The 12,068-nt window shown below is 39.4% G+C and overlaps 1 protein-coding gene across 1 annotated transcript in view; it reads right to left on the bottom strand.

Annotated features, from left to right (window-relative positions):
* Positions 1 to 11,740, bottom strand: part of SEMA3G (semaphorin 3G) — a 93,209-nt gene extending 81,469 nt beyond the window's left edge. The window contains exon 1 of the mRNA XM_081946372.1: positions 11,533 to 11,740. Coding sequence (XP_081802498.1) covers positions 11,533 to 11,653 — 121 coding nt within the window. The 5' untranslated portion in view covers positions 11,654 to 11,740. The remainder of the gene's footprint in view (positions 1 to 11,532) is intronic.
* Between the last annotated feature and the right edge of the window lie 328 nt (positions 11,741 to 12,068).

Raw genomic sequence — 12,068 nt, 5'->3', positions numbered from 1 at the left:
AACATTGATGAAAAGATGCTGAATGAGTGGCAAAGACAAAATGTGTAATTTCATCTGGTTAAATAAACAAGAATTAAACTTCAGATTTAACCTTCGATTCAGACTAAGAAATGAACAGGATTTGCAGAAATAACATTGGATGATTATAAGTATGAACTCTGTTCAAAGCAGCTTATTAAATGTATAGAATAATTTCTTTTAATAATTCTTTTTATTTATGACTTTAGTTATTTAATAAAATACAGACTTCATAGGATAAATATTTTTTTAAAAGAATAAAAAATAAATATATATTTTCTACGCTGAAAAGTTTGATCATTGGACGAAAAAATCTTGACAGCCTGCAAAAATAAAATCGCTCGAGATTCTTTCCTTAGAATGGTCAAAAGTGCTTCAAGTATTTTAAATGAGCAGTCCAGAAGGAATTAAAAAAACAAGGTGAACATGCTCAGATTGTTTGACTGGATTTGAAATGCTTGTCATACAAAATGGAGAACACTTGCTGGATTTTTATGTAAGTTGGTATTGAAATGCGATTCAGAGACCAAGCTAGTTAAAGATTACATAATCAAAAAGAGACAGACAGAACTTAAATGATATAATTGACAAGCAACAATGAGAGCATTAATGGAAGATGAGCATCAGATTCACTGTGAATAATACACTGTAAGAGAGTAGCTACAAGTACAATACAATACAATACAATAGTAGAGTTGGAAGGGACCTTGGAGGTCTTCTAGTCCAACCCCCTGCCTAGGCAGGAAACCCTATACCGTTTCAGACAAATAGCTATCCAACATCTTCTTAAAGACTTCCAGTGTTGGGGCATTCACAACTTCTGGAGGCAAGCTGTTCCACTGATTAATTGTTCTCACTGTCAGGAAATTTCTCCTCATTTCTAAGTTGCTTCTCTCCTTGATTAGTTTCCACCCATTGCTTCTTGTTCTACCCTCAGGTGCTTTGGAGAATAGTTTGACTCCCTCTTCTTTGTGGCAACCTCTGAGATATTGGAATAATGCTATCATGTCTCCCCTAGTCCTTCTTTCTCTTAAGCTAAACATACCCAGTTCCTGCAACCGTTCTTCATATGTTTTAGTCTCCAGTCCCCTAATCATCTTTGTTGCTCTTCTCTGCACTCTTTCTAGAGTCTCCACATCTTTTTTACATCGTGGCGACCAGAACTGAATGCAGTATTCCAAGTGTGGCCTTACCAAGGCATTATAAAGTGGTATTAACACTTCACGTGATCTTGATTCTATCCCTCTGTTGATGCAGCCTAGAACTGTGTTGGCTTTTTTGGCAGCTGCTGCACACTGCTGGCTCATATTTAAATGGTTGTCCACTAGGACTCCAAGATCCCTTTCACAGTTACTACTACTGAGTAAGGTATCACCTATACTGTACCTGTGCATTCCGTTTTTGTTGCCTAAATGTAGAACCTTACTCTTTTCACCATTGAATTTCATTTTATTAGATAGTGCCCAATGTTCAAGTTTGTCAAGATCCTTCTGTATCTTAAGCCTATCTTCTGGAGTGTTGGCATTCCTGCCAGCTTGGTATCATCTGCAAATTTGATGAGTTCCCCATTTATTCCCTCATCCAAATCATTGATGAAGATGTTGAAGAGTACTGGGCCTAAAACAGAGCCTTGGGGTACTCCACTGCATACTTCCCTCCATGTAGATGCAGTTCCATTGAGAACTACACGTTGAGTGCGGTTGGTCAGCCAGTTACCAATCCATCTGGTGGTGATGCTGTCTAACCCACATTCTTCTACTTTATCTAGTAGTAGGTTATGGTCTACCTTATCAAAAGCCTTACTGAAATCCAAGTAAACTATATCAACGGCATTCCTCTGGTCCACTAATTTTGTCACATTATCAAAGAATGCAATAAGATTAGTCTGGCATGATCTGTTTTTGACAAATCCATGTTGGCTTTTGGCTATTACTTTGTTTGCTTCTAGGTGTTCGCAAATTCGTTGCTTGATTATTTTTTCCAGAATCTTTCCTGGTATTGAGGTTAGGCTGTTCTTCTGTGTTCTTCTGCTGATAAATTATCCCTGTGATAATTGTTAAAAAGTTGTGGAACTGTAACAACTGGAATGTTCTACCAGACCTGGTGGTAACGCCATAAATAATTCAACTATTATTTAGATGATTTACTGCAAGATGCAACAAACTCTAAGAATTGGCTTTCCTTTTCTATCACATATTTTTCTGTTAAGTGTTACTAAACTTAATATATCTATAAAATACACTGAGCTCACTTTATATAGGGTAACTGTCCCCAGAATACTTTATGCTTTTTATTGGAAATCATACCTCATTCCTTCATTAAAGAGATGCCAACTTAAATTATGGAAGTGTGTATTAATCCCCAAAATAATGGCATTCTGAAAAGAAGACTGATGTTAGTTTCAACTTAAAACTGTTTATGAAGTACAATTAGACGGAAGGTTTGCTGAGACATTCACGCTTTGGCTTCTCTAAAAGTTCTAAACTCTTTAGTTAAAATTATTTATTGTTACTATATAGAAGTTCTTGCTTTAATTTTTTTAAATGGCAATTAATTGTAGCAGTGTTTTATTACTAAATGTAACAACATAAATACTCTTTCTGACAGTTTAACAGTATAAAATGTTAAAATGCTAAACTGTCTTAAAATTATTTGATTTTTATTCTAATCCAAATTAATACATATGGATAAAAATGAGATGTTTCTTCCAATGGAAGGGTTTGTATTTTCTTCTAATATTATCTTGCACTATTATGAAAACATTTCCATGTAATATCATCATTTTGCAAATTCTGTGCATCTTTCTTTTTTTCTCTTCCTTCTTTTCCTTTCAAAACAAATATTATACAAAAATCAAAAGTTATCATTGGTGGCAATAGAGATACTTCATCAGAAAAAAAAACTTGCTTGGGTTCACTTTAAACCTGCTTTGTCCCATCTAGATATGAGCAGCCTCCAAAACACCCATTCAAGACTTCCACAGAATCTCAGGCTCAGTCCAGGATAAAAAGGCAGAGTATTTATCAGTATGGTATCTCACCTCAAAACGAATGGGTGATGTCTCCCATTAGCCTCATCAAAATGACCTAGGACAAGTCAATCAAAGCATGCTGGATCCTATAAATATTGCGACAGCCATCAGCCAACAACTTTGACCGACAACTTCCCTTGTAGTTTGACAGATTGACCAACACCATCTCTTGTGGCTTTGATTAATTGAGGCTTTCCATAACACTTTTTAAGAAGCAAGTTTCACATGCAGAATTCCTTTCTAATCATAAAGGATTCCCTTATCATTTTGGTACCTTTTGATTAGTATACCTCAAGTACAACTGAAGTCCAGTAGAATCTCTAGACATGACCTTGCAGGCCAATACATTGTTGCATCTCACCAACTGGGAGGCGCAGGCAATGTACTGACAAACTCTGCTCACAGGATACACATAGGCATTCCAGGCCACGATGTCATGGTCTTTACAGTATTAGAGGGAGTAAAATGCTGACAAAATTACTCTGAAACAAAAAGACCATGACCTTAATTTCTTACATATGACTACATAGAGTAAAGGAAATGTAATTGATCCTAGGCGATGGGAAACAACATGCAGGCTTTAGTTATTCATTAAAGATATTTATATTTATAAAAAAAATTTTGCCCATCAGGGCTCTTAGACTAATTTAAACCAGGGAGGCAAAAGAATTACAACAGAGTAAAAGACAAAGCAAACATTATTTACAACTGGGGATGGGATTGCCAACCTGATCTTTCCTGAGAACTGCTCACAAACTGCTTTGTCTAACTTAGTACATCTTCATTTCTCACTCATTTTACCCTCTCAGTCTACCCCATTTAATCCAAATCAACCATTCAGTGACTCCTAAAGCTATGTTCTTATTTTCTGCCACTTCTCTTATTCTGAGGTTGCTTCCAGCTAGGCCTCAAATGGAGTTGGGAATAAGATCTTAGGGTTGTTTGTGTATTTGTTTGTTTAATAAATATGTATGGCTGCCTATCTACCCAAGGGACTCTAAAATAAAAACAAAAAAACTTTCATGGATCCATTAAAAAGAAAGTGAATGGATACTCCTAAAAATCACATTATACTATGTAGCTCATTGAACAAACCACATCCATTCCCTTATTATTATTAAGAATGTAAAATACAAATAAAAGTGATATGAAAGTGGGAAAGGAGGAAAGAAAGAAAAAAAATGAGGAATAAAATAGGACAAGAAAAAAAGGCACTGACTTCCAACTTTTTTCATGCAGTAAAATGCAAATGTAAATATAAACTAGAATTACAGCCTCAATTTTTAATTGTATCATTCTAACAAATGCTAGCCAGATCCATAACAAACTAGTTTAATCAGGAAAACCCCCAAAGTCAAAATTTCATTTTTTCTGTCTCAAGCACAAAACCCAGAAGTGATTTCCATGTAGAAATAAAACTGGATATATTTTTTATCTGATTAAAATATCATTTTTGCCATCTCTGTTAGCTCTGACACTTTTTCCACCCAGTGTTCTATTGTGGGGATTGATGTCTCTCTCCATGTCTGTGCATATTCAATTTTTGGTGCAGTTAACATATATAGTAATAAAGCTCCAAACTTTTTTTCCCAACTCTTTATCCAGTAATCATAAAAGAAAAACTTCTGGTCTCAATTTTATGCTGATTTTAAGGATACAAACCACATCCATTCCATCAACCCCTCAACATTCAGTCTCAGTGCCCAATGGAAGAGTCACGGTTTCACAGATTTGTGCTGCAAAAGATGCATAGCAAAGAGCATTTCTTTATTTCTGCTGCCATGTAGGCATCATCCAGAATTTTGCAGCCCCACTGCCATAGCCCGAGTTATCTTGACAGTGTGACGCTCACGTTCCTGAGTTTTGGTACCCGGTTCTCCTCCCACAATGTTGTTGTGCAGTTATAGTTTTGCTTATACGTAAAATTTAGATAGTATTTATATGTTTCTAGAGAAGGACGGAGAATCCGATATTGGAAAAGAATGAGTCACTTCCTCAAATGACACCTGTACATCCCTACATGGATTTGTTAACCTATAGGTTTCCAACAGATTCATCCACTTGTTCTACACCAGAATAAATTCAAATGGTAGCTTTTTTTAAAAAAAAAGTTTTTAAGACACACAATTGAAAAAGGAGACATTTAGATATGCAGAGTTAGGCACCTGTATACGTATATTAGGAGGCTTAGTGCTCTCTGAGCTTGCTTGTTTTCTTGCAGATGTATCATTACCCAAATTAGGTCACATCATCAGTGCTAGTAAGGAGTGCTGTTTGTTGTCAGTTTATATTCTAATGGTTTGCTCTGTTAGTGTTGATGGGAGTGCTCTAAGAGATTATTTGGTTGGGCTGTTTACTGTTGGTTTCTTTGGCAGTTCCATGATTGAGGCATTGTTTACTTAATTGTTGATCTGATGTTAATCTTGGAATTAATTTAAGCAGATCTGCTGATTGCTAACGGAGAAGTATGTTTTTGTTCCCTATTTGGCTGGTTCCTTGTCTCTTTTGCATAGTCTATATATGCTGTTAATATCAATGTTTCTATTGTTGGCTTATTTGACAGCGTGCCAGGCTTCTAGAAATTCCCTGGCATCTTTGGACTTAGTCTTGGAGTTAGATTAACTTCAAGATTAACTTCAGACCAACAATCAAGTAAGCAATACCCCAATCAAGAAACTGTCAAAGAAGCCAACAATAAACAGCTCAACCAAAAAAAAACCCTCTAAGACCACTCTCACCAACACTGACAGGGCAAGCCACTAGAATATAAACTGAGAGCAAGCCACACTCCTTACTAGCACTGATGATGTTATCTAGTTTGGGTAATGAAACGTCTACAAGAAAACAAGTTCCGAGAGCAGCAAGGACCCCTCATGTTAACCCTGAGCTACAAATATTCTCTTTTATTAGGTGGTTTACTGTAACTGCAAGAAAGACATACACATGCAAATTCAGCATTTGTTGTATTTTTTCCCAGACCCAAGTCTTCCCTGTCTGGTCTATTGTGTGTGATTGGGTCAGTGAAACAGGAGCCAGACCATCTGAGTTCCCTGCTTGATAAATAAACTGCTGTTTAAAAACAAACAACATAAGAAAGGAAGTAGCATGGATGAGAAGTAAGCAAGACATTTCAACATATGAATGGAGAAAAAGGATGTTTGGCCCTGCTTCTTTGAAAAGTAAAGGAAGGAAGCATTCTGGGCATTAGGCATGATCAATAGCAGCCAACATAGTTTTATCTCCAAACCTGCTCTCTCCAATAATTACTTCAGAGTTGAGTTGTCCTACCTAGGCCCACATAATCTATCACATGATGTTGGGCAGATTCAGAATTTAGCTCAACTTGCACTCAAGGCTCAGGGAGCTCCTTCCCTCCTCCCCATCCTCCGGAAAGCAGAGTTTTGATCGAGTGGCAATTGTTGGGATACTCTGATTGCTTATGGCACCAAATGAGAGGTACAGCTGTGGGACAGTCATAGTTATATTTCCAAAAATTAAAGGGCCACCCAGCAGGTGGTGAAAAAGCAAGAAGTAATACTCATTTCTTACACAGGGAATTTTTTTAATATGCAGACATCAACAGTCCAAAAACAGTTTGCCAAAGGCATTCCTTTACAATGAAGTGGCTTACATACATGTGTGCATGCATCTGTTTACATGCATGCACGTGTGCTGTGCTTGCTTATGGTAATTGAACCTATATAGGTGCACTAAACTATGGCCATAAAGCAGAACAGAAGTAATGGGGAGATGAGAGTGTCCTACAGCTGCCTCTTCTCTGCTTCCCATTTCAAGATTGATTAGGAGGTACAGACATTACCTAATCCTAATATTAATAAAAGAAAAAAGGGAAAATAAGGGTTTTTTTAAACCACCTAATGTAGGCTACAAGTCAATATTGGATACTTGCAAGCTCTGTGGCTTGCTGTAGAAAGTTCTTTCATTGGCATTCCTACAGATCCAAACAATCATTTATTTTTACTTTGATTCTCAAAATTAATTATTTCTCTTGGCGAGCCTGAGCCATTTGTAGAGGCCATGTGCAGTAACCAACTATAAGTAGGAAAAGGGTAAATAACTTTCCTCCTGAGTAAAGTAACTTAGAGTTCTGATAAAACACTGGCCTAGTTTACCATGTTTTGGGAATGCAATCTATAAATAACTGGGAGAAAAGTTCTTTATAAGACTTTTTTTTCAAAAGTGCAGAACAAAGAGCCTTTCTCAAACACATTTTCTGGCTATATCCATATGTTTGGATTTATATAGTTCTCTGATTGCAGAACTCTTTACTGTGCTACCCAGTATAAGTTTCTAAAAAACTGAAATATTACATATTGACAGTGACAAGTAGCTGGTTACATTATTATTTTAAGGCAGCTCTAACATCCCCCCAGCTTCTCAGATGAGACCCATGGATAGCCTACGGCGTTCCTCTGAGAATAATCCAACTTAGACCCTTGTGTAAATATACCCCTTCTCGGATTCAAGAATCCCAGATCATAGCCTACAAGATCCCATCAGAATGGATCTTAGCCAGAAGGACCTGGTCTGTCTTTGGGAAAAAAGATCTCCATAGCTATTCAGTCTAAGCCAGCACCAACCCAACTCTTCTGTTTTACATTTCCTGCCCTCCCACAGTTACTCCTAGAAGCAGATTTTCCCTATTTCCTTTAGCCTATTTGAGGTTACACTATCTTTGTTTGCTGGCCATGATATTTCTTTTTGCATGGAGCAGCATCTTAGAGCAAAGAAGAGAACATTTGTTTGGAAAGTGAACTATTTGTCTAAATAGATGCAGATGCAGCTACTTCAGCAATACCTCAGTACAACGTGTGTGTCAACCTTAACATGACTCACAAGGGTAGAAGTGCCAATAAGTATTCCTCTGAGAAGCACATGTGAATTTTACTACTGGCTTCTGTGGGAACAAACCATCAAAAGAGCAACTTCTGCTTTTCACTATAATAGAAGGCTGTGGTCCCTAGTGGGTGGCTTCTTGGATTTCTTATGGCCACCAACATTCACATTCTACAACACGGATACATTTGAAAGATTATAAAATCCCCACGTCCCCTTCATGCAGTCCTCAAGTGCCCTTTTTTATTTATTTCCATTTTGTGATGCAAAACAGAAGAAAACTAACATACTGTAAATCCTAAACTAAACATACCACAAAGAAGGAACAATCCAAACAATTCTGCTTAAACAACTAAGCTTATGTAAGTTGTGGCTCCACTCCCTTTGTAACCCTCAGATCTTCAAAACAGTCTGGGCAACCTTCGGAACATCCCACCCCATCCCTAAATTGCATCAAACCAGGATCACTCAAGGAATGCTCAAATGTATTAGACATAATACTTACATTGAGTGACATGTGTTCCAGTTCATCAAAATTCCTGAGTTTTTCTCTTTATTGTTGGAATCTTCTGTAATGTCACAGAGCACCAGAGCTCCCTATTCAGCCTTTAAGTCCAATATTGACAAACGGACTAACATAATGACTATGCCCTCACTTCCAATTCTTGGAACAACATTTTATAGAACTATTACAACTGAGGCTTTAATGGACACTGACAGCTTTCTCTAGTGTTCATATTTGAACAACACATCGACTCTGAAGGATATCTTCACAAAAGAAGGGTATTTTGCTATTCTAGAAGAGCCATTGAGAACAACTGCGACAATCCTTTGATTATCCTCTTGACTAAGGCCCCAACCTTAGATCAAGAATTATGGGGTTCAGAGCTAGTGTAAGGAGATGGCATCTTGAATAATGAATTTAGGAAATCAAAAAGCACCTCCAATGGTTGGAAGCAAACAAATGTCCATGCCAATAGAGACAAGCTCTGCCAACTGATCACTGTCCTACTGAGTGAGCAGTACAACCTCCCTAGGCATTTAGCAAGAAACAATATTTCAGAACTTGACAAGTGAATGATTAAATATACAACATTCCAACAGTGTTTTCTTATCCTGCAGAAAAGCAATACACAAATGTTCACAATAGAGATTCTAAATAGGCAAATTCCCCATAGCCTCTCAGATTGACTCTCAATTCTTGTGACACAGGCCCAGACTCATCATTTGTAATCATAAATGCAAGTAATCCAGTCCATCTGATCCCTGAGAGTTCAGATAACTCTACAAGCATCAGAGACACCTGAAGCATTCTTCACCTTGTTCTCACTCACATGACCTCTCCAGACACCATTGTTCTGCTTCCATTCTGGACCAAAGAAATGCAGCCATGGAAAAAAGACCACCTACTTTATGATCCTTGTTACAATCCTCCCCAGGGAATCCAGGTCAAGACAGAAGGCTGGGAGGAAAATAGCCCACAAAGGTCATATACAGAAGGTCCCCTGTTCTATCCTGGAGTTGTTCAGATCATGCAAGACTGCCTGACCTCTGACAAAGTCAGTAGGTTTGTAGATGATACCAATAAAGGAGAATATTTGTAGTTCAGGGTTGAAATGAGGGGTCCTTGGCGCTCTCTGAGCTTAGTCGTTCTCTTGCAGACATTTCATTACCCAAACTAACAGTGCTAACAAACGTCTGCAAAAAAACAACAACATCCAAGCTCAGAGCAAGGACCCCTCGCAGACAATATCATTTATTGGTGAAAGCAGAGCCATTGGTTTAACTTCTCACAAGTTGTCTTCAATTTTCCCTCATCAGCACACTGCTTGTAGACAATAACTTTCATGAAGAAGCATCGTCTAATTTGGTAGTGGTGCAAGTAATAATTCTTTTTTTTAATTATAACTTAAATAATAAAGGGAGAATGTATTAAACCTGTGGTTCTCAACCTGTGGTCTACGGACCCTGGGGAGGGGGCGATGTCAGGGTCCACGAAAGCTTGAAGAAATGTTATGATTTGAAACTTGAGTTAAGTTTTGGAGGTCGGTGGCCATAGTCCGTGGACACAAAAAGTACTTAAAGGGGTTTCGTGGCAAAGGAAAGGTTGAGAACTACTGTTTTAGACAATTGAAAAGCAATAAAAAATTCCTCTGCAAATCAGAAAAAGCAATAAAATCACAGCACAACACATTGCAGGATATAATGGGTGAAGATAGCAAAGCAAGTAAGAAAATAAAACTGGAAACTGTAGGTAACTTCAGTGAAAGTTGCTCAGCGATTTGTGACAAAAAGCACATCCTGGAACTAAAGACTTCATTGTGTTGGTGATTCCTGTAAACCTGTTTTTTCCAGGCAAATGCCACTCATAGCTACAATAACTAGCATGTTCTTGAGATCGTGCATAGAGACCCTATTAAATATGAATTGCCCTTAGGTGGGGCTGCATAAATACAGGCATTGTTCACAGGACCATGCGAGAGAAAACTTTATGAGTTCTTGTTATATCGCCCAATCAGAAAGAAAATTAGCAAAAACGCTAGAGAGGGTTGGGGGGGGGTCCCCTCCCCCTCTAGTGGTAAAAGTTCAGGAAAGACAAATGGAATCTATCTGTGTTTACCCCCAGGGCTGACAACTTTTAGGAAAATCTAATGTGTAAAGTACTTAGTTTTCTTGCCTGCAGGCTGATATAATAAAGGACACTTGTTGATTTTGATGCATCAAATTGCTGTCAAGGAAATCAAGGCATGGCACCACCAGATGATTTTGCTTTTGCATCAGTTGGTAACTGATTTGCATGCTTATTTGACATGCTTTTTGTCTGGGTTGATTATATTGTGCGTCTATTGCTAGAAAACATCCTTGCAGAAATGTACAGTGCAAATTCTGATATCTCTCAATTGCATGCAATTCAACACTCCCCCCACATTCAAAAAGCATCCCATACACACTATTTCAAACACATAACTTTTGCACTCTTGATTTGGAGCATATATAAATATATTCTTATCTATCTCGCCGTTCTTCACTTACCCCTAACCGTGATATAAACTGCCCAAGAGAAAATGAGTCACAATTTAAAGCATTTCAAAGGATTTTAGTAACCTCCACCTCGTTAAAGAATGTGGATCTTAGTCCAAAGATCTTCCTTTGAGATTTAGGGACTTGCAATGAATCTAGCAAGTGCAGAATGAAGTAGCCTGGCTGATGTAACGCTGATAGTCCCTGCAACTATCTCGTTCGTGCGCGCGCGCACGCACACACACACACTGACCTCCGGCTTTAATCAACGCACCACAAAAAGGGAGAGAACCAAGATTAGATCAAAAAGATCCCCCAAAGATTAGAGAGATAAAACTATAAAGGGATTCACCCAAACGCACGTGCAGAAGCACAGATTTTAAAAAGGCGAAGGCAATTTTGGAATTGGGAAGCAAGTGGAGGATCCCGCCCGTCGACCTGCCTCTGGATCCCTCCAGTTTCGCTTGCTCAGCCTCAGTTCCCCGTCTGCGAAATGGAATCAGCAGCGTTCCTCTATCGCCGAGGCTTAACCGACGGCCAAAAAAGAAAAAAAAAATCAAATCAGAAAAAGGCTTAAAAGGAACTGCGAAGGCGTCTCCCTTTACCTTTATAGGAGAGGCGGAGGCGAGGCACGCGGCCCTTGGCAGCCTCGCAGACGGCGACGAGGTCCCAGCTGAGCCACCACCACATTCCCAGGCCAGCGAAAAGGGCTCCAGGGCGCTGCATAGCCCCTCACTTGCCGGGCTGGCCCGCACTAACGGCCCCGCCAGAAGTTCTTTCAAACTCCCTGGGCTTTTGTCCCGAGCCCCGCAGCCTTTCCGAGGCCGCGCGTGTCCAGCTGCCTAAGGGAGGCTCCAGAAGCCGGCTCGCTCGCCCGCCCTCAAGCGCGCCTCGCTCTTCAGCTGGACGCCGCCGCCGCGCATTTCCCCCCGAAGTTCTGCACGCGAGGGCTCCACCCAGCTTCTAGCGCCGGAGACTGCCGGAGCCCGAGAGACGAGAAGGAAAAGGCCAGAGGGAAGCGCGCTCCGTCTCCAAGCCCAAGACTTCTCAGCAGCTGCCCGCCTCTTGAGTTCTCCGCGGCGGATGGGCAAGAGGAAGCGGGCAGGCTAGCTCGGAGCGCAAGAACTACCCTCCGCGCCGC

The sequence above is a fragment of the Natrix helvetica genome (assembly GCF_964273705.1).
Source record: "Natrix helvetica genome assembly, chromosome: 1".
Taxonomy (NCBI): domain Eukaryota; kingdom Metazoa; phylum Chordata; class Lepidosauria; order Squamata; family Natricidae; genus Natrix; species Natrix helvetica.
Note: the sequence above shows the minus strand (reverse complement) of the source record. Positions and strands in the feature narration are given on the sequence as shown.